The following is a 24,709-nucleotide window of genomic DNA, read 5'->3' as shown; positions in this document are numbered from 1 at the left end:
ATTTTGCATGGCACTGTTTGCATGGCTGCAATTTCCGCCTGCGTTGGAGGGTGGGTCCTGGACATGAAATACCTGCTCTAGGCACCTTGTCTGCTCCGTGTCTGGCATTTACTGACAAGGAAACCATGCCCAAGCTTCCGCCCAGACAATAATCCTTCAATTTGCCTCATGAGAAATCAGGAAGATCGGTCACATTCCTTTTTTTCCATGTTGCACATGTGCAGTTTGGGCTGGTTCCTGAACCTTTGGTGAGCTTCTGCAGCCCTTTGCCAGGACCCGGCTCAGCATGGTGCCTCATGCTGCTCAGTCCTAGCCAAGGGTGACAGTCGGGGTGGCTGGGTTAACCCCAGGAGCACACATGGCCCGGCTGGCCCACAGGCCAGTGGCTGGATTGGGTTGGGTTGGGTCGGGTTGGGTTGGGTTGAGTCGGCTTGTGTTGGGTTGAGTTGGGTTGAGTTGGGTTGCTCTTCAGCTGCGTGTGGTTTAAGCTTTGCAGAATTGGGCAGGGAAAACGCTGGCAAGGCGGCGCAGGCATGGCCGGAGGAAGAGGAAGAGGAAGCGGTGTCGCGTTGTGCGCTCACATCAGCTGTTCTTGCCCTGGGGAGGAACCGGAGGCAGGAGGCAGGCAGGGCAGGGCAGGACTCCGCGGGCAGGCAGGGCAGGCAGCCACGGAGCGCTGCCCGGGGTGGCCGCTGTGAAGTGCCCGGAGTCGATGGGAAGAAATCCCACACCATTTCCAGCGGGATTGGCAGAGCGGGCAGGGAAAAGCGAGGAGGTGAGGGGAAAGGGCTGCAGGGGAGGGGGTGCAGGGCAGAGGGGTGCAGGGGAGGGTGTGCACGGGAGGGGGTGCAAGGGAGGGGGGGTGCAGGGAAAAGGGGGTGCAGGGGACGGGGTGGGATCGCGACATAGCCCCCCTGCCCGGCCGGAAGGACCGTCCCGCCGCAGCATCCCCGCCCCGGCGCCAGCCCGGGCGGCCGCAGCCAACCCGCCGCGGCGCCGGGCGGGCGGGGCCCTGCGTGGGGCGGTGACCTGCGTGGGGCGGGGCCCTGCGTGGGGCGGTGCTGCCCACCCGCCGGGATAAGTGCGAGGAGGGGGGGTAGTGGCTGCGTGCGCGATCGTGGCGCCTGATGCAGGTGGGCCCGGGGGGTCCGCGCTCCTCCCGCGGCTCCGTGCCCCCCCTCTTCCCCCGCCCTTCACGTCCCGGGGCACCCCCCTCTGTGCACCCCTGGCTGTCGGCCCCCAGGGCACCCCCTTTACGCACCCCCGGGTGGTGGGGAGCCGCCACGAGTGGGCGGCCCGTGGCGTGGCCCGTCCCCTCCCCGGGGCGCCGGCAGCCCGGCCCAGCCGCTGAGCTCGGCCCCGGGGCGGAGGCGGAACACGGCGCCTTGCCCCGCCGTGGCGGGGTGTGTGTGTGTGTCGGTGTCCCCCCACGCCCCGTGTCCCTGTCGTGTCCCCGCAGCCCCGCCGCCATGTCGCGACCGCTGTCGGACCAGGAGCGGCGAAAGCAGATCAGCATCCGCGGGATCGTGGGAGCCGAGAGCGTGGCCGAGCTGAAACGGGGCTTCAACCGGCACCTTCACTTCACCCTGGTCAAGGACCGCAACGTGGCCACCCCACGGGACTACTACTTCGCTCTGGCCCACACCGTGCGGGACCACCTGGTGGGGCGCTGGATCCGCACCCAGCAGTACTACTACGAGAAGGACCCCAAGGTGAGAGCGAGGGGATGCTGGGATGGGGGGACACCCCCCTGATTGCGGGGCAGGGGGGTGGCGGGAGCCCCCCGGCTTTCCCAAGGTGGGCCTGTGTTATGGCCGGGGCGGGAGAGGGGGAATCTGTACCCCCTTGGGTGCAAACCCTCCCTCTGAGCAGCCTAGAAGGACATAGGGAGTAGGGGGGCTCGGCTTTCCTTGGGTTTGGGGATATTCCCCTTAACGTTGTCGAGCGTCAGGACTGGACTTTAACAAGCGAGGCCACTGCCCTTCGCTTCCCAAAACAAACAGAGCGCAGCGTGGCCGGCAGCGGGGCGCAGGGCACGGCAGCGGGGCGCAGGGCACGGGCGCAGCGTTTGCTGGGTGCGGTCTGCCGAAAGCAGCTGCAAAGCCTTTTAGGGTGAATTAGTTGAAGGGCTTAAATAAACCCAAAGCCGGGCCTTGTTTAAAATAGGCGCAAGCCTAATCTGCGCAACAGAGACTCCCGAGCGTGAAAGATCTGGTTTGTGCAGGAGTTTCCGTGCTGCTGCTCATCTGCGCTGGCTCACGCCGAGCGCGGGGCTCTGGCTGCTGGGGGATTAAGCTGTAATCCCCTCCTGGCACCTGGGAGGTCCTGTCGGCTCCAGTTTCCTCCCTGCGAGCGTGGCCCTGCCAACACCTCGCCGGGACCGTCCCAGCCCTGGCAGCTCATCACCCGCCTCGTGTCGTGTAAGTGGGGGGGGAAAGAGATGAGCCTCTCCCAGGGCTTGAATCTGGGGGTTCTCCTGTACAGCCGAGCCGTGCTGGGTTCTCTCTGCCCAACGTCTGCTGGGACCAAACCAGTAAGCCCAACCGATCCTGCCCGGCACATCCCATCGCTGTCCCCAGCCTGACCCCGCACAGGTCCTGGGGAAACCTGTCAAGTCAGCGACTTCCTCCAGCCTAAATCCTTCCTTAAAACCTGCCGGTGCTGACGCCGGGGGACAGCTTACACAAGCCTCCGCCTTACCGGCCACATCCTGCGCCCATCGTGTCAGCGAGAGCGTGCCGTGCTCCTGAGGCCGAACCCCCCGGGACAGCAGAGGAAGCCCATGTCCCCGCGGCCACCGCACGCGCCCGGCCCCGGCGGCTCGCTCGGTTTTCCGGTTGCTTTGCAGCTCAGGCTGACGTTGGGAAATGTCTCCTCTTTAAAGTTTAACTTTGTACCGCCGGTGCGCTCGGGGTGACCGTGCTGGAGCTGTCCCCTGGACACGGCGTTGGGCTTGTCCGAACAAAATTCCCTCGGCGCTACCCTCTTCCCGGCTTGGGAAACCGCAGCAGCAGGAGAGCAGGGCAGGGGCTGCAGAGCACGACCGGCTCGGGGCCTCCGAGGAGCTCCAGCCCTCGAATTCCCTGTGCAAACCGCCCTGCCCTGTTGAGAGGCAGGATTTTTCCTCTTGCTTCAAGGTAGCACCTGGTAGCGGCTTCTGGGGTCCAGAGGAGCCTCCTCCAGCCCCAGGGAAGGTGACCAGGGGATGTTTTTTTCTTTCAGAGGATTTACTACCTCTCCCTGGAGTTTTACATGGGGCGGACGCTGCAGAACACCATGATTAACCTGGGGCTGCAGAACGCCTGCGACGAAGCTGTCTACCAGGTGAGCAGACCCGGGCCGGGAGGGCTCCGTGCTCTCCGGCTCCTGGGCATGTTCGTGTTTTACCGCACCAGCTGCAAACCGCTCCTTGAGCCGCAGGCGATGCCTTAGCGGGTGAAGGCTGCACCGGAAAGGCCTGGGGCCACAGCCGGCGTCTGCAGCCGCATCGGGGCTGCCCAGCCCGGCGGCCGCATGCCGAGCGATGCGGCATGGCGCTGCTGAGCACCGCTGAGATGGTGGGTCAAGCCCATAAACTGCAAGAAAGCTCATGGCTGTGTATACGAGGCTATTAATAGCTACAGTTAATGGCAGAGGGGATTAAAACCTTGGCCTAACTCAACCCCAGCCTGGCGCTGGCACCCTGTGGCACGTGGGTTATCAAAGGTTTTTGGATGGCTCCTTTCCCCCCTCCTGACCAACACCATGCTACGCGGCTGCGGCGGTTGCACAACAGCCAGAGCAGCTTTCGAGCAAGCACGTTTCAAAGGAGAGCAACTTATTTTTAGGGTTTTTTTTAATGTTGTGTCCATTGACCTTGCCATGAGGGCGGCAGCCCAGCTGGGTTGAGGGTGGAGGGGAGGAGCCCGGGATGCTACGTGGTGGTAGCCTGGGGAAGTGGAAGGTACGAGGTTATTTGGAAATCGTCGTCTTTGCAGCAATGGCAGGTAAAGCTCTGAGGGAAATCCTTGCTGCGCACGCTGAGCCCCCTGGACACAAATGCGAAACGTTTCTAAAATGAAATGTTTGGCGTAATATAAATCACTTAAGATATTTCTGTAGGCTGAATGCCCGTCGATGACGTTCAGAGCTGTGCCACAAAACGCCGGCAAGGCTGCAGCCGGTGCTGGTGCTCCCAGAGCTGTCTGTGACCAGCCGGTTTGGGAGAAGGTGCTGCCTGCTTACACAGGAGCAGTGCAGGGTCCAGCCCTCCCACATGGGTGGCCGTGGGACTGGAGCCATCCCCACTTGCTGTGACTGTGGGACATCGGGGGGACACTGGACCAAGAGGTTTCCGTGGGAAAAGGTGGCTCAGCCCTGGCAAGGCACCATCTTATTTCCCGATGAGCTGTCTGAGGAGCTTTGCATAGGCAAAACCTCTTCCTCCCACAGCATCCCAGGCTGGAAACTTTAAATTTCCCTGTAAAAGTGGTGTAGCTGCTTCTCTGGGCATCCCCGTTAAAGGGCGATGCCTGGAGCCAGGGCCACGGGCGCTGGGGTGCCTGCCCCAGGGAGTGAGGGTGCTGGGCGAGCAGGAATGTGGGGCTGCAGCCATGGGGCGTGGAGAGAGGGAATGGGCTCGGGAATGAGCCCTGGGAGACCTGCCCGAAATGTCTGGGACCATGAGAGCAGCGCCCTGGTTATGGCTGGGTGCCCCCCACGCCCAGGAGCTTGTCTGCGTCGAGGTCAAGGGCGCGTGTGTCCCTTGTGAAGGCTGGTGGAGCACTTAAACACCAGAGCCGGTCCCTGCCCTGCAGCGGAGGGGAGAGGGGCTGTTTTGGGAGCAAATCCCCATGGCCCGGCTGCAGGGATGGGTCTTGCAGGCTCGGGTGCCTTTACACCCCTCCTGGAGGCCGGCTGTAAGGGGGGGCGGCAGCAGTGGGCTCAGGGCAGCACCCAGGGGTGCGTGCCGGCAGTGCCCCCCTCCGCGGGGCCGGGGGCTCTGAGAGCCTCCACCCCATCACCTTCTTCCCATCTGTAGCTCGGGCTGGACATGGAAGAGCTGGAGGAAATCGAGGAGGATGCTGGTCTTGGCAACGGCGGTCTCGGCAGGCTTGCTGGTGAGTGAGCCGCCCAGACGGTCTCGTTGCCTGGGTGGTGGGGCGCAGCCCTGGAGCCTTTGCATCCACGGCAGGGGGGTACCTAAACCCGGGGGGGGTTATTGCTCCAGCCTTTCTGTGCACAGGGCGAGAGGCGCTGGGTGGCCGGTGAGCAAGCGGCGGCGGCTGCCGGCCCTGGCGCGTGTCCCTGCGGGGCGGCTGCTTGCTGCCATCGGCTCTCCACGGGGAGAAGGGCCCGCGGGCTCCCGGCTCGCCGGGGAAGTGCAGCTCGCCGCTCTCCTCTCTCCTTGGCAGCCTGCTTCCTCGACTCGATGGCGACGCTGGGGCTGGCAGCCTACGGCTACGGCATCCGCTACGAGTACGGCATCTTCAACCAGAAGATCCGGGACGGCTGGCAGGTACGGACAGAGGCGTGTGGCCCTCGCCTTCCCCCGGCACAGCCGAAGCCCCGAGTCCAGCCTCCCCCGGAGACCAGGCAAAGACCAGGGTGTACAGACGCTCTCCCTTAGCTTGGAGACGGCTGGAGCCAGTCGGTGCCATGATATTTAAAACTTGTCAGATGTTTTCTCAAACGAGTTTAACTCCTTAAACCGGTGCAAGCGCGTAGCATCCCGCCCCACGGCGGGGAAGCACGTCCCTCGTCCCAGCTGGCTGCGGTGTGTGGGGCTGGGGATCAGCCCAGCGTCACGGTTCCCAGTCGAGCCCGTTGGCTGCAAGTCAGCCGTGTGATATCCTTTCCTCCCGAGCCGGGGTTGTGCGGATGCCTGCCCGGGGCCGGCACCACCACGGGAGCTGCCCCGTGGCCGCGTGGAGCCGGTGAGGACGGAGAAGTCGCCTCCCTGCTCCTGGCGGGGTGGGGATGGTGTGGGGAGGTCTCGGGGAGGCCAGATCCAGCCCCCCAGCCCTGCTCCGCTGCTCGACCCCTGGGTTAAAGCATCAGAGGGTGGAAATGCAATGGAAAACATGGCGTATATCAGCAAAACCCTTGGTGGGAGACACCTCTGAATACGTGGAGGGACCCTGTGAGCACCTCCCAAAAGCCGTGTCTGCAGCCAGCAGGGTGGAGGTCGTTCCTCCTTGGTGCCATGAAATCGCAATTCCCCCGGCGGCTGCGTCCTAAGGGGGCTTATCTCCCCTGGCCCGACGTCGCTGCCGCCGGAGCTCTGACCTGGCCGTGCCGAAGGCGATGTCTAACCCGGGGCTGGATGGCCCTGTCACCGCTCCCTCTCCCTCCGGCAGGTGGAAGAAGCCGACGACTGGCTCCGGCATGGCAACCCCTGGGAGAAAGCCCGTCCCGAGTATATGCTGCCCGTGCACTTCTACGGCCGGGTGGAGCACGCCGCCGCCGGCGCCAAGTGGGTTGACACCCAGGTACGGGCCGGGGCGCAGCCTTTGTAGGGCTGGCGTGTGGGGAACCCCCCTTGCACGGCTCATCCCTTCACCTGGGGGCCTCTCGCCAGCCGGCTGCGCCCCGGGCATGGGTCCTGCCGGGGAGGGTCGTGCTGGCGAGGCTGCTGCGCTGGGGTGGAAGAAGCAGCGGTGGAGCGAACTGGGGAGGAGATGGATGTAGGGATGGGGCAGGTTTTGTGGCTCCATATCTGCAGCCAACCTCAGAATACCCAAAAGCACCTCCAGCAGGTCTCCGTGCAATGCACGGCCCGGCAAGATGGCTGACATTAAGCCTCTCCTGACCCTCGCAAGCCTCCCTCCATCCCCTGAGCACGTCTGGCAAACACCAGCCACCGGGCAGGACCGGGGTGTCCCCAGGGCAGGGGCGACCAAGCACATCCCCACGCACGCGACACCGTGAAGGTGGATGCAACCCCGAGCTCACCCCTGCGGGAGGGTCTGTGGGGCGGGAGGGCTCCGGTGGGGCAGGGGGCATGTGGGGGGACCCCAGCCAGGGGCGCAGCCCGGCTCCGGCTGCCCTGCCAATGTCCTAGGTGGTGCTGGCGCTGCCCTACGATACCCCCGTGCCCGGGTACATGAACAACACCGTCAACACCATGCGCCTGTGGTCGGCTCGGGCACCCAACGACTTCAACCTGCGGGACTGTAAGTGGGTGCTGGTGGGGTGCTGCGGGCGACGGGGCACAGAGGGGTCCCGCACCTACCTTATCCCTCTGCTCCTCCCCAGTCAACGTCGGAGACTACATCCAGGCCGTGCTGGACAGAAACCTGGCGGAGAACATATCCCGTGTCCTCTACCCCAACGACAACGTAAGTCGGGATGGAGAGGTGTCCCTGTTTTAAGGCTGGCTAAAGATTGCGGAGCAGCCCCTCTCGCTTTTAGTTGTGTTCCGAGCCGCCTGTAGTGCTTGGATGGGGATTGCTGCCTCTCCCCGGGGCTGCAGCAGAGACAGGTCCATTCCCAGGCAAATCCATGCCCAGCGTGGTAACGGGCGGGGCTGGGAATGAGCATGTCCTGCTGCAGAAATGTTCCTTGCGGCTCCAAACACGACACGAGGGCAAACTGGTTGAGTGCTGCTGGTGTTGCCCTGCCCGTCCCTTGCAGCCCAGGACTGGAGATTATGCCCCAAATCACCCGTTGCATCCCAGCCTCTTGCTGCGGGTCTTCCTGTCGTGCTGCACGCTGGCTGGCACGGAGGCACGGTGGGATGTACAGCCCTTTCCCGGGCACAAAACAAGCTGTGGGGCTGGGGGGGGGTGATGAAGGGTGGCTCTCCTTGCTCTGCAGCCTGTTTTGGGCAGGCCCTGATGGATGGGGTTTGTTCCCATTTAATCCTACCCCAGACTGGTGCAAAGAGCCGGAGGCACCACAGCTCCAGTGGCGACGTTGCAGATCCTCTCTCGCAGCCCAGTGGGCTGATGTTCTTTGCTGTGTGAATGGTGGCTTTCATTTTTGTTGTAGAAACAGCTAATACAGCCCCTATGGCTTTCCTCCCCATTGCCCCAGTACCTTTTTTTTGCAGCCAAAATTTTAAAACCAGGGCACCAGGGAGAACAGCTTTCCATGCTGCTCGGGGGGATTTTAACCTCTGTTTGTACCAGCACATCTCCAAACCCCCATGCTGAAATCTGGAAAGCGAAAAGATGTCAGAGTTTGAGCTGCTGACAAAGCCGGAGCTGGGGGACGCACCGGGGGCTCACGCCGTGCCGTGCGGTGGATGTGTGCCGGTGTGGGTCCCTGCGTGGCGGGGAGCCCCGGGGAGGCACAGCTCCGCCGGCGCAGGCGTGCCTGGGCAGCGCAGTGCAATCCTGCAGCGTCCCGCTCCTCTGCTCGCAGTTCTTCGAGGGGAAGGAGCTGCGGCTGAAGCAGGAGTACTTCGTCGTGGCTGCCACCCTCCAGGACATCATACGCCGCTTCAAAGCATCCAAATTCGGGAGCACAGACAGCGTCCGAACCGTGTTCGATTCCTTCCCTGACCAGGTACGAGCCAGGGTTGCTCTTTTCGACGCCTCCCAGATGCGCACCCAGGGCTGGAGGGGTTTCGTGGACCCTCCATGGGTGCCTGTGCCTGGCTGGCTCAGGCAGCGGGATGCCCACATGTCCTCGTGTGCCACCCCTGCTCTCCCGCAGGTTGCCATCCAGCTGAACGACACGCACCCCGCCATGGCCATCCCGGAGCTGATGAGGATTTTCGTGGACATCGAGAAGCTGCCGTGGAACAAGGTGAGGAGGCTCGACGTGGGTCCCCTCTGCTTGCACCCACCCTGCCGCCTGCCTGCGGCGGAGGAGCTGGATAACCAGTTTTGTGGCTGCTGGTGGCCTGGAGAGTGGCGTGCAGCAGTCAGGTTGGGTTTAACCGGTAGGGACTTGGAGGAGCCAGCTCAGCCGTGCTGCTGGCCGCGGTGAGACGACCATGCGTGGGTGCTGGCACCCACCCGGGGCTGCCTCCACCCTGGCCACTTAGCACCAGCTCTCTCCCCGGCAGGCCTGGGACATCACCAAGCAGACCTTTGCTTACACCAACCACACAGTGCTCCCTGAAGCCCTGGAGCGCTGGCCGGTGGACCTGGTGGAGAAGCTGCTCCCCAGACACCTGCAGATCATCTACGAGATCAACCAGAGACACCTGGATGTAAGTGCCTTGGGGCAGCGCAGGAGCCCTCTCTCCGGAGAGGGGGACAGGGATGGCACGTGTTGTGCTGTCGGGGTCAGGGGGATGCACAAACCGATGATGTTGGGTGTGTGGCTGGGTGGTTCTGGCTGCTATTTTGGGAGCTTGGTGTGTAGGATAGCCCTTCCCACCAGTCTACTGCCATCCCGCACTTAGTGGTTGTTTTAAAGGCTCTGGGGACTTACCTGTTGGCATTTCTTTGCTCCCTGGAGAAGGATGAGGTTGGGGCCACAAAGGAGATGGTGGTTTGGCTTCCTGGTCTGGCAGCATGAGGCTTTCACCAAAATGGCCCCACATGTGCCCACAAGCCCCTCTCCGTAGGGGCCTGGGGGGTCTTTCCGTCCAGAGACGTCCGTGCTGGGGAAGGGGGTACCCTTGGGAGGGAGTTGGCACCATCGCTCTGGAGTAAAAGCCACCGCTCTGGCTGGCGTCAAACGCATTGGAGTCATTGCTGTGGCCCCCTCCTGGGGATCCGTCGGGTGGGACATCCCTAAACACCAGCACCGCTCACCACTTCTCCGGCCTTCCCCGGCAGCGCATCGCGTCCCTCTTCCCTAACGACGTGGACCGGCTGCGGAGGATGTCCCTGATAGAGGAGGGAGGCACCAAGAGGATCAACATGGCCCATCTCTGCATCGTCGGCTCCCACGCTGTCAACGGCGTGGCAAAGATCCACTCCGAAATAGTCAAGACTCAAGTGTAAGCGCGAGGAGGGAGGCGGTGGTGGATCACCCTTGGCTTGGAAATGGTGGTGGTGCCAGGTGGGCGAGCCTGAAACTGTCCCCTCCTCATCCTCATAGCTTCGAAGACTTTGCAGCGCTGGAGCCGGAGAAGTTTCAGAACAAGACCAATGGCATCACCCCACGGCGCTGGCTCCTGCTCTGCAACCCGGGACTGGCGGAGCTCATTGCAGAGGTAACGGCACGGGGGGAGCATGCTGGCTCCCAACCCTTCCCGGCCCCAGGGTGCCACTCCAACCTCAGCCATTTACAATCTCCTACGTGGTCCAAGCACCGCCGGCTCTGCCGGGCGGGAGCAGCGTGCCCGAGGAAGGCGGCTGCCCCAACCCCATGGTCGGTGCGTGCTTGTGTTCCTGTTGCAGAAAATAGGGGAGGACTACGTGCGGGACCTGAGCCAGCTGACAAAGCTGCACGAGTTTGTGGATGACGACCTCTTCATCCGGGAGGTTGCCAAAGTGAAGCAGGTGAGAGGGGTGCAGGCAGCGGGGACGCAGGCACGGGGAGCGCAGGCTGGGGACTGACGCGCTCTCTGCCCTCGCCCAGGAGAACAAGGTGAAGTTTGCGCTGTACCTGGAGAAGGAGTACAAGGTGAAGATCAACCCTTCCTCCATGTTCGACGTGCACGTGAAGAGGATCCATGAGTACAAGCGGCAGCTGATGAACTGCCTGCACATCATCACCATGTACAACCGTAAGCCACTGCGCGTCCCAAGGGGACGGGCTGCCCTGGGGGTGCACGAGCACCCCTATCCCCCAGGGCTGCAGCTAAAACAGAGGGTGAGACCACGCTGCTGTCTTCTCCAGGCATCAGGAGGGATCCTACAAAGCTGTTTGTGCCGAGGACAGTGATCATTGGGGGCAAGGTAAGTTGGGTCAGGAGTTTTAAGCATTTTGCAGGAAGTCACTGAAAATGCCCAGGGGATTTGGGTGCAGATGTCTTACGGGGCCATGTCTATGAAGCTCTCCAGGAAGTGCTGGGGTAGCACTCGTTGGCTTCAACCCAAGGAAAGCACCAAGTTTTTGGGAGGCTTGCATAACCATATGTTGCCTGTGGTCATGTAAGCCCCTGAAAACTTGGAGGCGCAACACATGGGTTGGATGAGGTGGTGGGAGCACGGCCGAGGGAGCTGGGTGCGCCTCACCCACCCCTGGCACCAGCCCTCCAGGCTCACCCGTGGCTTTTCTCTTAGGCTGCCCCAGGATATCACATGGCTAAAATGATTATCAAGCTCATTAACGCTGTGGCTCAGGTGGTGAACAATGACCCCATTGTGGGGAGCAAGCTGAAGGTCATCTTCCTGGAGAATTACAGGGTCTCACTGGCAGAGAAAGGTAACCCATGTGGGGAGGGGATGTCTGCCCCACGGCTGCCCACCAGACCATGGCTCCGTGGTGGACCTTCAGCACGATACAAACCCAAAGCTGGTCACCATAACCCCTTGTGTCCGTGTGTGCTGTTGTCAGTGATCCCTGCTACTGACCTGTCGGAGCAGATCTCCACGGCGGGCACCGAGGCGTCGGGTACGGGGAACATGAAGTTCATGCTGAATGGGGCTCTGACCATCGGCACCATGGATGGAGCCAATGTGGAAATGGCTGAGGAGGCTGGAGAGGAAAACCTGTTCATCTTTGGCATGAGGGTAGAGGACGTCATGGAGCTGGACAGGGAAGGGTGAGAGCTGGGGATGCTGTGGGGATGCTACCATGGGCGGCCGAAGCAGCACCATCTCATATCAACCCTTCCCTGCCAGATACAATGCTCAGGAGTACTATGACCGGCTCCCTGAGTTGAAGCAAGCCATGGACCAGATCAAGAGCGGCTTCTTCTCCCCAAAGGAGCCTGACCTCTTCAAAGACGTGGTCAACATGCTCTTCCACCATGACCGGTAAGGCCTGGGATGCCATCCATCCGCTGGGTTGGGTCTCGCCACCAAACTCCTGGTGCTTGTGCAGAGCAGTCCCCTGCACCAACCATCCACCCTCTGGCTGCTAAGGTCCCATTTTCTGGCCCCGATGTTGTGCATGTGGAAGAGCAACTGATGCCCCTCGGGTGCAAAAGGCTCTCCACGTACGGCACTTCACGCTTGCCCCATTAAAGCCTGGGGTACATTAAGGCCAAGGCTCATTTGGGTGCACAGCCCTTGCCAGATGGTAGATGCTTTTAGGTATCTCAAGGGCTTTCCTGGCCGGAGCACTAAACAGCCAAGGGCTGTGGGCGTTTGCACCGGGGAAATGGTTTTCCCGGCAAGCTGACACAGGGTGTGCCCTGCCGGGGCACCCGTCCAGCCCACGCCGCAGCGCCCGCGGGCTTGCAGGGCTCTGTACAAACCGGGCTTGGGGAGGATGAATTTGGCTGAAGCATTTGTGTTGGAGGAAGGCCCGGATCTGGCAGCCCCTGACCGCCGCCGCGCTCCCACCTGTGCCTTTCTGCTGTCGCCGACCCCCCCCTTTCTTCGCTGCTGCAGGTTTAAAGTTTTTGCAGACTACGAAGCGTATGTCAAATGCCAGGAGAAGGTCAGCGAGCTGTACCTGGTGAGTGCCGGCCTGGGGATGCGGCAGGGGAGCTGTGACGGGGGCACAACATCCCAGCCTGGAGAAGGGGGCTGGTGGGGCTGCGCACATAGAGGGGCTCCTGGCACGGAGGCTCCTGGCTGTGCTGCTGCCGGGGGTCCTTGGTTGAAAGCCAGCCTCGGGGCCAGTGTGGCACCCATGGGTGCAAGCCTCCGGCTGCACCATCCCACCGCTCCCCTTGCAGAACTCCAAGGCATGGACCAAGATGGTCATCAGGAACGTCGCGGCGGCCGGCAAGTTCTCCAGTGACCGCACCATCAAGGAGTATGCCCGGGACATCTGGCACGTGGAACCCTCTGACCTGAAGATCCCGCCGCCCAACGAGCCCCGGGATGCGGGTGGGACCCCCAACGGCACAGCGGCGTAGGGGCACGGAGCCGCCGCCGGCCGCAGCCAAGGGCCACCAGCACGTGTGCTGTCAAATTTTCTCTGCTGTCTAGTCTGTCTGTCGCTGCTGGCTTTCCTACGGATGGGGAAGGGGGCGGATTTTTATAACCTGTCGTCCGGAACGCGAAATCCATGTTGCCCTGTTGCTTGCACAGGTACTAAAAATAAAAGTGCCGTTGGAGTCCAAGGGGCTGTTTGCTGAAGCCTAAAATTAGGGACCGGGCTTGCTTGCAGCGCTAACGCAGAAGTGGGGTGCAGGGGCTGAGCTGCTGGGGCTCAGTGCAGGACAGGCTGGCCACAGCTCTCTGAGCCCTCGCAGGGGATGCGGACGCGGGACTTGGGGTGCAGCTCTTGCCAGTCCTGAAGCATCAGTGCTGGTGGGATGGGGTTAAGGGTCTTTTTTGCAGTCGGGCCCATGTACCCCCACCACTGCTCCCAGCCACCGCTGCACCGTCCTGCCCCGGGAGCAGCACCCAGATCACAGCAGGATCTCCAGCCCCTGAGCGACCTGCAGCATGCTCGAGGCAGTGGGCAAGTTAGAAAGTTTCTCAGTAGTTTTTATTACGTACAGCAGCAAGTTCACTGCCAGGAGGGGGTCCTGGTGTGGGTCTGAGGGAGCGCTGGCGGTTGCCGCACGCAGCAGCTGGCATCACTTAATGTTCAAGAAGTCTCTGTAACAAGATACAATAAATCTTACGCTGTACCCCCGACCATCCTCTGCGGCCTGAGATCCCGATTTCTGGTCCCTGGACGTGGGGCTGAGCGGGGCTTGGAGCACAGCTGTGTGTCTGTCCCCAGGGCACAGGAGCTGGGGGCTGGCCCTGGGGTCCCCTCCCCATGACACCTGGGCTGAGGATGGGCTCAGGGCAGCGAGGAGTGACGGGAGCTCAAAAATGGATGCCAGCGAGCACCGCAGGGAGGGGAAGGAGCAGGGGCAAGGCGCCCGCAGGGCTGTGGCAGGGGAGGATGCGCCCATGGCAGAAGAGGCCAAGGCTCGGTCTGTGCCCCCCTCCATTTCTGCAGAGCAGCACTTACTTCACCAGGGCCGGCAGCTCTGGGTTGAATGAGATGTAGTCGTGGCCCAGGCCCAGCTTTTCAGGAAAGGTGATGAACTTCACTTTGGTTTTGTCCTTGTAGGCACTGCGTGCCACCTCGAAGAGCTGCCGCGGGGCAGGAGCTGCAGTTAGCCGTGTGCGCAGGGGCCCCCAGCCCCACTCCCGGAACCCCAGGGCCGGCCACCCCCTCTCCAGCCACTTCAGCCCCCCGAAGTGCACCCAAAGGCACCTGCCCCCGTTAAAGCCTGGGCGGAGGCGGTGGGTCCCCACCTTGCGGCCCAGGTGTGGAGGCAGCACAGCATCATCTTCTGCGTGCAGGATGAGGAGCGGGCAGGCCAGCACCTTCACGCTGCGGGCAGCAAGCACAGCACCGAGGAGTCGCCCTGGAGCCAAGGGACCCACCGAAGCCTCCCCAGCCCCTGCTAAAACCCCCCCAGCAACCCTGACCTCCCCCCAGGCCCTGCCTTTCAGAGCCAGCCCAGCCCCGCGGTGGCTAAGGGCAGCTGCTCGCCCCAGGCCGGCAGCACCCAGCACCCAAATAACCTGCAACCCCCAACACATGGTGCTCGGGCTTCAAAACCACCCGTGAACCAGGTGGCTTTTAGCAAAGGCACCCACAGCCAGGGAGGGGACGGAGCGTGCCGCCCCAGGGAGCGTATGCCGCAATGCGGGTGGGACTCGAGCACACAGTGCTCAAAAAAAGGGTGCTGGCTTGTGGACTTTGCTCACTAATAATATCGATACCTGACGTTACGCGAATAAAAAGCCACTTCTAGAGCATGAGTAAGCTGGGCAAGCACAAGTAAGAGTGCAGGGATGGCATGGTGTGGCATGTCCAACCCACCCCTCCTCGGCCAGCTGGTCACAGCAGCAGCCCCAAGCCCCGGGGCACCCATCCCTCCGGGCACTCACTTCTCGTCGCTGCGGAAGAACATGTTGCCCAGAGCTAGCGAGTCCAGGATGAGGTACTCGAAACCCGGGAAGTGGCGGTAGATCTGCCAGTGAGAGAGTTTTGGGGGTGCTAAGCCGTGGCGTTGACTGATGCACCCCTCCCCTGCCAGGGGGGAGCCCCGGGCGGCTGGGGGACCCCACGGGTAGAGCCCCCGGGCTCACCTTGGTGATGGGGATGTGGGCGGCCGCCTCGCGGATGTTGGTGTAGGGAGACTCCAGGACCAGGGCATCAACCTGGAGCCCTGAGGGCAGGGCAGGGCGAGAGCAGGCATGGCTATGGGGGTCCTTCCCCACAGCCGTGGGGCCAAGATGTCCCTGTCCCACTAAGGCTGGGGACGGCCGCTTGTCCCTGCTGTGGGGACCAAGCCTGATGCTTGAGCCGAGAGCTCTATAGCACCCAAAATCTGGCCCGGGATGTGCAGAGCCCCGAGGAGACACCGCGCAGGGTCAAACCAGCGCATTGGCCCTTACCTCGCTCCTCCTGCAGTTTCCTTGCCACGTTGGTGGCAATCCTGCGAGAAGAGAGGGGACAGTGAGGGGGAGCGGCCACAGTGCCCTGGCAGGGTGCACAGCACCCTCAGCCCCCCGCTTCGCCTGCTGGGTTTTGCTTTGCAGGTGCCTCCACCAAGGAGCTGCTCTGACCCCCTGGTCCATCCCTGGGTGGCACCGGTCTGGCAGCAGCGTCACAGCCCGGGGACTGGCCATGGGCTCACCCACAGGACACTCCCCCCCACTCGGTCCCACACCTACCCCGTCCCCAAGGAGTGTCCCCAGAGGAAGATGCTGCTGTTCCCACTCCGGGCTTTGGCCCAGTCGTAGAGCGCCAGGACATCCGTGGTGAAGCCGCTCTCCGTGGGGTGCCCACTGGAGTCCCCGTAGCCTGCGGGGGACACGGCTGGGCGTCATGATCCAAGGGGGGACACCGGCCCCAGGGGAGTCACTCAGTGAGAGGCTGGGGGTGACTTTACCTCTGTAGTCAAGAGCCAGGATGTGGAAGTCAGCAGCCCCCATCGTCTGTCAGAGGAGCCGCACCACGTTATGTCCCAGGGAGGGGGAAGCACCCCCAGGGCCCCCCAGCGCGGCCGGGCTCGCTCTGCCCAGGGTGTCCTTCTTGGGGCCCTGGAGCCTGCGTGAGCCTCACCCCCCGCAGGGAACCACTTACCTTCAAGAACTGGACACGGTGGCTCGCAGCCCTGATGGGGAAAGGGAGGTTAGAGCTCGGGGAGGGGGTCTCCATCCTGCTTGCGAGGGCAGGGGCAGGTCGGGGGACCCTCCCCTCCGGCACCAGTCCAGGTGTGGGACCAGGGTGACCTTTTCCCAGGAGGGGAGAGCTGGATGCCCTGGGGTGGGTGGGTTTTGACATTTCCCTTTAACTCAAAAGGACTTTTCTTGACTCATAGAGTCAGAAACCACTGTAGCAGCCCCGGCCCCACGGCACCACGGGCAGCTGCACCAAGTTTGCTAGTTCTCACCCCATGCAGAGATGCTGTGCGAGAGCAGCCACCGCACGCGGCCTCCCCCGGGAGAGGCACGCCTGCAGCCCCGCTCCCCCAGCAGCGCTCACGGGTACTTGCCTGGTGCCCCCATTGCCGTGCAGGTAGATGATCACAGGGTGAGCGTCGGCAAGCGCTTCCTCATACCAGCGCCGGTCCTTGCCCCACGCCTCGGCCCCTCTGCTGCCCGGCACCGTGTGCCTGGGGGGCCAGAGTGGGGTTACCCCGGGGGGCTCCAGCCGGTTCACCCAGGACACTGGCGTAGCCCGCGGCTGTGCCCACCCGGCGTGGGGGGCTGCCCCACTCACCAGATGCCGACCGTGACGCCCGGCTCGGTGGTGAGGTACAGGCTGACGGTGTGGTTCAGCAGCAGCTCCGGCCGCCGAAGGTCCACGAAGAAGGGGAATGCCACTGATGGAGAAATCGAGGCCGTCACACAGGCAACCCAGGAACCCTCCTACCCAGCTGCTTTTTGTGCATTTTCCAAAGCAACATGTTGGGGTTTTTTTGAAATAATTTGCCTGGAAGCCAAGGGCCGTGCTACGGCTGGCTCGGGGAGCAGGTAGACGAGCACAGCCCTCTGCCACCTCCTCCCACCCGGATTTCTAGCCCCATCGACGCTCTGTGTGCCCAGACATGTTGCAACTTTAGGCAAGTAAACAGCGTCAGCGGCACCGCGTTATTACAGCTTGGAAAACACGAGGCGCCAACAGGAAAGCTCCCTCCGTGCCTCCTCTGCAAGCCCACGGCAAGGGGCGGTGGGATGGGTGCTGTCCTGGTGCCGCCCAGGCGCTGGGTGTGGCCTCACCCACGTTTTGGGGACCCCCCCGCCAGCCCTCTGCTTGCTGAATCCCTGGGAAGGGGGCTCTCCCGGTTGGGACAGCCCCGGGGCACTCACAGAAGTTCAGGAAGACGAATTTGGTGAGCACGACGGGGAAGAGGCGGATGAGGAAGGGCACGGCGATGTAGATGAGGAGCAGGTCCAGGAGGAGGGTGCGCAGCCGGGGGCACCAGGCCAGCCGGCCCCTGCAAGGCGGACGCCCCGTTAGCACATCCCCTCCCGCCCCAAGGGCTTTGGGGCACAGCAGAGCGGGGTCCCCGTTCCCAATCCCAGACGCGATAGTTGGATACAGCAGCTTTTCCCCCGCAAGGGCCTGAGGCGGCCGTTTGTTTCCCCCCTGGCTCCCACACCGGGGTTGTGTTTGGCTTTTGAGGATGGAGCCGAGATGTCAGAGCAGCCCCACCGTGACACAGTGTCACGAGAGGCCACGATCCGGTCTTCCGCAGCCTCCCATGGGACGCCGGTGGGCAGGAAGGGCAGGGCACGTGCCAGGGCTGGGAGCTGCAAGCCAAACTGGCAATAAGGAGCAGCCGATACTCTGCAGCAACACCCTGAGCTGTGGCTGGTAAGACATGGCCACGGAGGTGTCCCCAAGCCCAGCACCAAGAGCCGCTGCAACTCTCCAGGGACAAGGAGGAAAACTGAGAAAGGGGCTCGGGGAGCCCACAGTGCCTTGGGAGAAACCAGTCCTCAGAGCAATGTCCCCCAGTGCCACCAGCACAGGGTAAGGAGCGTGACCACTTCCAGCAGCGTCCTGCCCCGGCAGGGGACACATCCAGCCGCCCCAGGCTGTGTCCTCTGCAGCGAGCCACCGGCTGGCCCCAGCCGCAGCCCACAAGAGGGAAGGGGAAGCCAAGAGCTGCAGATTGCCTGGCATCCACGTCTCTCGTGGGCTGGCGGTGCTGAGCAATGGGGAAACTAGTCCGGGCACCGGGGATTTAGGGCAGAGGTTTCTGACAGGCGTCCAAGCGCAGCTCACTCCCCGCCAGCGCGTGCCTAGGGTCACCGTCACTCCTGAAGAAGCGGATTTAGTCCATTGCCTGCCCTAGAGAGTGCTGCACGATGCTGAGAAAGGGTTGCAAAGGGGGTGCCAGGGCAAGATGGCGTGGTCTGCTGGGCACAGGCATCCTTCCTAGGAGGGTGCAGCGTGGTGTGAGCCATGCTGGAGCCACAGGGAGCTCCTCAAACTGTAGTCACCCTCCAAGACTTCAGTCTGAGCAGTCCCGCTGTACGCTGGCAGCAACGGGCCAGCAACGAACTTGCAGTCGCTGCGGCTAATTTAATTATTAGGTGCTGCTCTTGGTCTACACCTAATAGTCAAGTGCAGGGGCGAGCGCCCACACCCGCCCTTGCACAATAGCTGCTGCAGGCAAGAACTGACGGGTCCGGACCCGGGCGGGGAGACGTGCCCACCAAGGAGCACCTCTGACAGCTGGTATGGCAAGAAGCCACCGCATGGCATCACGGGGACAGCAAGGTGACATGGGGACACAGCCAGAGCATGGAATCACGACGTGGAGGGTATGGCCACGGTAGGGGATCAAGGCCGTGGCAGGGTGACACGGGGATGTGGCCGTGGCAGGGTGGCACAGCCGTGGCCGCGGGGACACACATGGGGCGTAGCCCCAGCAAGGTGACAAGGCCGTGGCCGCAGCACGGGATGGCGGCCTCGGCAGGGCAGCATGGCCACGGCACGGGGCCAGACCTTCGGCACAGTGGACACAGCGGCGGCACATGGTCGCAGGGGACACTGACGGCGGACAGAGCATGGCCACGGCAGGGAACACGAGAAACAGCGCGCGGGGACGGAAACACAGTGCCGGCGAGCGCGGCGCGGCGCTGCCCGGCCCCCGAGGGGCAGCCGGGCGCCAGTCGCAGAGCCGCCAGGCCGGCCCGGCAGCCCAGGCTGCCCGCAGCGCGGCGGGTTACTCACCGCTCCGGCCGAGCCGCGCCGGCCCTGCCCTCCGCCCGATCGCCACCGCCGCCGCCGCCGCCGCCTCCCCGCTCGCCGCGCCGCCGCATCCTCCCGCCGACTGCCCGCGCCGCCGCCGCGCCCGCCCGCGCCGCCAGGCACCGCCCCGCGCCGCCAGGCACCGCCCCGCGCCGCCAGGCACCGCCCCGCGCCGCCAGGCACCGCCCCGCGCCGCCAGGCACCGCCCCGCGCCGCCAGGCACCGCCCCGCGCCGCCAGGCACCGCCCCGCGCCGCCAGGCACCGCCCAGGCAACAGCACGGCCGGCTGCTCCTGCCGGAAGACCACGCCCTCTCCCGCGGCAAGCCACGCCCTGTACGCCGCTCCTTACAGCCTCGGGGGCGTGGCCGCCCACGTGGTGCCGCCGCGCCTTCCCCCGGGGTCTGGGGCCGTGGGGGGACCCACGGGGCGACCCCAGCGGGGCTGCAGCCCCCTGTGCCCGAGGGCCGTGCCGGGGAGAGCACGGGGCCAGCAGCAAGGTGCCGCGCCGGGCGAGTCAGACTTGCCATGGCAAGGAGTGCACAGAGAAAGCTTCCAGGTTAAAAAAAAAGAAACCACCAAAATTTAACAAAAGAAATGTTTCAAACCAAAGCTGATGCCTCGGCCGGATCGTCCAGCAGCAGAGGCTGTCCCTTGGCTTCTGCTGGAAGGGTAGAAACCTGCTGCTAGTTCCCCTCTCAGCTGCCACTCCCGCCTGCAGCTGTGTCAGGCTGAGTCAGCCTCAGCTTTTCAGGCTGAAACTTCCCACCGGGAAAGAAACGTCCCCATTTTGCTGGTATTTCCCACGAAACGTGGCCAGGCGCAGGAGCATGCGCTGCCTGCATGCGGGCACACACGGCTGGGCCATCGCCGACGTGGCCATGCCTGCCAGTGGGGCCTGCAACCAAGAGGGCTTCGTTAACTACACTATGGGAGGGCTGGGAGTGGAGCCAGCCCACGCTGCCATTTCATAGAATCCCAGAATCATTAAGGTTGGGAAAGACCTTTAAGATCATCAAGTCCAACCATCAACCCAACACCCCCATGCCCACTAAACCATGTCCCGAAGTGCCACATCCACACGTTTTTTGAACACCTCCAATGATGGTGACTCCACCACCTCCCTGGGCAGCCTGTGCCAATGTTTCACCACTCCCTCCACAAATAAATTTTTCCTAATACCAAATCTAAACCTGCCCTGGTGCAACTTGAGGCTGTTTCCTCTCATCCTATCGCTGGTTACTTGGGAGAAGAGACCGACACCCACCTCACCACAACCCCCTTTCAGGTAGCTGTAGAGAGCGATGAGGGCTCCCCTCAGCCTCCTCTTCTCCAGACTGAACAACCCCAGTTCCCTCAGCCGCTCCTCATCAGACTTGTGCTCCAGACCCCTCCCCAGCTCCGCTGCCCTTCTCTGGACACGCTCCAGCACCTCAACATCCTTCTTGTAGTGAGGGGCCCAACACTGAACACAGGATTTGAGGTGCGGCCTCACCAGTGCCGAGTAGAGGGCTACGATCCCTGCCCTGCTCCTGCTGGCCACACTAGTGCTGGTACAGGCCAGGACGCTGTTGGCCTTCTTGGCCACCTGGGCACACTGCCAGCTCATGTTCAGCCGGCTGTCGACCAGCTCCCCCAGGCCCTTTTCTGCCGGGCAGCTCTCCAGCCGCTCCTCCCCAAGCCTGGAGCGTTGCATGGGGTTGTTGTGACCCAAGTGCAGGACCCGGCACTTGGCCTTGTTGAACCTCATACAGTTGGCCTGGGGCCATCGATCCAGCCTGGCCAGATCCCTCTGCAGAGCCCTCCTGCCCTCCAGCAGATCAACACTCCCGCCCAATTTGGTGTCATCTGCAAATTTACTGAGGGAGCACTCGATCCCCTCATCCAGATCATCGGTAAAGATATTAAACAAGACCAGCCCCATAACTGAGCCCTGGGGAACACCGCTTGTGACCGGCCGCCAGCTGGATTTAACTCTGTTGTTTCAAGCCGCTCTGCCCTCCGAAGCAAACCCTGTGCTGCTTTTCCTGAGCTCCTTTTAGCTTGAGTTAATTTTAGCCGAGCTGCTGTGCCAGGCAATGTGGGACGTGGCAGTGGGGCAAGCTGCTGAGGCGAGGCAGGAGCTGGGCATGGGGTCCTGCACCCCTCCAGCACCCAGCACCCATGGCGGGTGTCTGGCAGGGGGGCTTGATGGGGTGCTCGTGTGTGGCTACGTGAATCGGTATGGTTTATGTGGATGCAATCTGCTGCTCCAAACCCCAAAGGCAAATCCAAAGGCAAACAGGTCCGGTCAAACCGGGGCCACCGGGGCCGTGGGCACGTGGGTGCGCGTTCCCCGTCAGCAGATGTTGCAATAAGGTGGCACAAGCCGGGGGCAAGCTGCTCGTCCCGTGCCACAGGGGCAGGAGGACAGCGGAAGAGACCAGCAGATCCGGCTTTTTCCTTCCACCCCCGTTTTTTCCCCGTTCCCAGCGGGTGCTGGGTTGCAGCTGGGGCACGCGGCAGGGCATTGCCACGCAGATGATGGGGGACAGCGCTCGCGGGGCTTCGCTGCCCGCAGGGGTGGGCAGGGTGCGGCCAGCGGTGCCTAACGGGGCTCGGGAACCGGAGGGGATCAGCACGGAGTTATGGCAGATGCTTCGGCAATGCGGCGTGCGCACCGGGCCGGCGCGGCCGTGCCAAGACTTCTGTCCGTAAGGAGCTGGCATGGCAAACGTGAGGGTCTCCTGTGCTGGGGGAGACAGACAAGCGGAGCCGCCTGCAGCAGCTGAGGGGGGCGCAGGATTAGGCCCGAGCAGCGGTGGCGGAAATGCGGTTTGTACGGCGGGAGGCGGACGGGCGATGGCAGCAACGAGCCGCGGCCGAGGAGGCGTGACACCGCGGCGGCTGAGCGCGGCTCGCCATTGTTTTACGGGGAAAAAAAAAAAAAAAAAAAAAAAAAAAATCAAAGTTTGGGCTTATTTCATTCCGAACTTCTCTCCCCGCCAGCTGTGAGAGGGGGAAGTTTCTGTCTGGATTTTCCTACGGCGTCTTTTCCTAAATGCCCCCTTAGTTTACTTTTTGCTGCTGGTTTCGTGGCTTTTACTTCGCAAATTTTTTTTGCTATTTTGTGGCCCTGCTTCCCCCCGGCCCGGCGGGAGGCCGGGGTGCAGGGTGTCTCACCCGGCACGGCGCACCGGGAGGAGACCCCCGGAAGGCAGGGGCAGCTCTCGGCTCCCCCCCAGCTCCCCGGGCCGCGGCCGGACCTTTCCTGGCCCCCGCAGAACAAAGCGGCCCATTGTGCCGGGGAAATGGGAAGGAAAGCGTGACGGGGCAGCGAGAGCCTTGCCGGGAGGGTGTTTCTGCAGGGACCGGGTGCCCACGGCCTCGCAGAGGGGTCACCCACAGCCTGCGCAGGCGCCCATGGCCACTGACCCCATTTTTGGGTGGCTCCGTGCCAGCCCCCAAGCTCAGCCGTGCTGCTGGGTCCGGCCCGGCCGTGGGAGGCAGCTCATGTCCAGCAGTCCCGGATCTTCCCATGTGCCTCTTTTTTATTTTTGTGGCGTGTGTCGTACGTGATGGCGCGGGCGAGCGGAGGTTTCCTTCCACCGAGCTTGCTCGCAAGGCGCTTGCCGCAAATGCCATCCTCAAATGCAGCTGCTTGCTGGAAGGGGGCTCCAAAAATAGGCTGGCGGGACTCCGGGGCTCCTAGAAACATGTTTTCCTCCTGTGGGAAAACGGGGGGAAAAATAAAATCAGGATGCCTTTGCTAACAGCTGGTCCTAAAAATGAGTCAGGAATTTGCACGGCAGTGATAGAGCCCCGCACTGCCGAGCCCGGGGTCTGTGCAACCCCGTGGGCTGGCTGGGGACACGGGGACACCGCGCATGCTGCATGTCCCCATCGCCCATCCAGCTGCACGCATGCGAACGCGTGGCGAGTTGCTTTGTTGGGTGACAGCGGAGATTTTTCGGGGCTGTCGCTTGGATTAGCGAGGCACCGGTGCTGTTGCGGCGAGGAGGAGGGTGAAGAGGATAAAGGTCCCGGCACTCGCCGGGCTCACAACAGAACAAAGCACCAGATGGTTTCAACTTCAACATAATACACAGTGGAAAAGTGTTTGAACCGGGGATGAAAAAGCAAATGCGGAAAGAGAGAGAGAAAGAAAAGAAAGAAAAACCCTCAGCAAGTGTCAGAGCAGAAGAAAGCGTCGGAGAAAAATGGCAAATGTTAAACACCAAAACAAAAAGCCCTGCCCCGGCACAAAGCCGTGGCTGCTAACATCTGTCCAGCAAAGCCTCTCGCCAAGGCCCCCTTCCCTTTAAAGCCACCTTTCCTCGCCTCCACCATTGCGGGGACACGGTCCCATCCCTGGACAGGGCTTTGCTTGGTGCTGGGGAACCCACTTGGCACTGCCGTGTCCCACGGCCCCAGCACTGGCACTGGGGCAGCGGCAGTGACGCGCCGAGCGGGTACATTCGGGCAGCAGAGCTACACCAGCTGCTGCTGCGGGCTAAATATTTTATTATGTTTTTTAGCTCACGTGTGGTGTCCCGGGTGTCCCCGTTGCAGCCAGTGGGACTGCATGGCAAACCAGCCCAGGTCTCCACCGTAGGGTCTCGTGGGGTTTTAAGCCTGGTTTCCTCTCGAAGCAAGGCTTATGCAACCCGCTGCGCATCCGTGCATCTGGCTGCGAGGCTTTTGTGTTTCCCTTGCTCCTCCCCCAAAAATATTTTGAACCTGCAGACCAATTTCAGAGTTGCCTTAAAAAAGGGAAGAGGGCTTAAAAGTTATTACTTTTAAAAAGTTATTACATTTTCACAAAAAAAAAGCAGCAAAATAAGCCCATGCAATTGTGCGAGAGCAGATTGCAGTGTGAGCTGAACCTCTTATTAGCCACCAGAGAATCCACAAGCCACAACCCTTGGGGACCACAAGCTCCCTGCCACTCAGCCCATACCTGCTGGCGCTGAGCTCCAGCCTCTAATGAGGGCTGCTGAGGTGTAAGTGAGGGTTTGAGTTTTGTTGGTGCCCATGGATGGCGCGTCGGTGCCCATGGGTGGCGTGTCAGTGCCTATGGATGACGTGTTGGTGCCCATGGATGGCGCGTCAGCGCCCTGGAGCCCTGCCGCGGGATGGCTCGTGGGGCAAGAGGGTTGTCCCTTGGTTGTGTCTCCCCCAATGCAAATGGGGGGCACAGGCGGGTGGGTGTGCCGAGCTGCCACGGGTGCTGCGGTGAGCGGAGGGGCTGGGTGCCCAGAGGCGCAGCGCGGGCCCCGCACGGAGCCCCGGGGGGGGTGCCGACCCCGCAGGCACGGCGCGGCGGGGACAGGGCGGGGTGCCACGGTGCCGGGGCCTTCAGGCACGGGGCCGCCGCCGGTGCCGGGGGGGGGCGGTCCCGGGCGGTGCCGCACAAAGGCCGCCCCCGCCCCGGGGCCGTCCCGCACCCCCGGGGCCGCCCCCGAGCCGCGGCCCAATAACCGCCGCCGCATGCGGGGGCAGCGCCTCCCCCGGGCCCGCTCCCTGCGCGCCGCTGCCGGGTGAGCCCGCGAGGGGAGCGGG

The 24,709-nt window shown here is 62.9% G+C and overlaps 2 protein-coding genes across 2 annotated transcripts; one reads left to right on the top strand and one right to left on the bottom strand.

The window, feature by feature from the left end:
• Positions 1 to 1,205: 1,205 nt before the first annotated feature.
• Positions 1,206 to 12,859, top strand: PYGL (glycogen phosphorylase L; the record flags this gene model as incomplete). Its single annotated transcript, XM_082000422.1, has 20 exons — positions 1,206 to 1,712; positions 3,223 to 3,324; positions 5,021 to 5,099; positions 5,394 to 5,497; positions 6,339 to 6,470; positions 7,043 to 7,154; positions 7,237 to 7,319; positions 8,347 to 8,490; positions 8,641 to 8,733; positions 8,996 to 9,142; positions 9,717 to 9,880; positions 9,982 to 10,096; positions 10,284 to 10,385; positions 10,465 to 10,612; positions 10,726 to 10,784; positions 11,112 to 11,253; positions 11,386 to 11,593; positions 11,673 to 11,807; positions 12,387 to 12,453; positions 12,677 to 12,859. Exons 1-20 carry the CDS (start codon positions 1,470 to 1,472, stop codon positions 12,857 to 12,859), a joined length of 2,562 nt encoding a protein of 853 aa, XP_081856548.1. The 5' UTR covers positions 1,206 to 1,469.
• A 669-nt stretch (positions 12,860 to 13,528) lies between these two features.
• Positions 13,529 to 19,241, bottom strand: ABHD12B (abhydrolase domain containing 12B; the record flags this gene model as incomplete). The annotated part of the gene is made up of 13 exons (XM_082000017.1): positions 13,529 to 13,550; positions 13,915 to 14,039; positions 14,205 to 14,283; positions 14,847 to 14,929; positions 15,048 to 15,127; positions 15,357 to 15,397; positions 15,636 to 15,765; positions 15,854 to 15,899; positions 16,048 to 16,078; positions 16,460 to 16,579; positions 16,687 to 16,789; positions 17,277 to 17,404; positions 19,153 to 19,241. The coding sequence occupies 13 exons, from the start codon at positions 19,239 to 19,241 to the stop codon at positions 13,529 to 13,531; spliced, it is 1,077 nt and encodes a 358-aa protein (XP_081856143.1).
• Positions 19,242 to 24,709: the final 5,468 nt, after the last annotated feature.

This window comes from Phaethon aethereus (genome assembly GCF_964289735.1).
Source record: "Phaethon aethereus genome assembly, chromosome: 5".
Classification (NCBI taxonomy): Eukaryota; Metazoa; Chordata; class Aves; order Phaethontiformes; family Phaethontidae; genus Phaethon; species Phaethon aethereus.
Note: the sequence above shows the minus strand (reverse complement) of the source record. Positions and strands in the feature narration are given on the sequence as shown.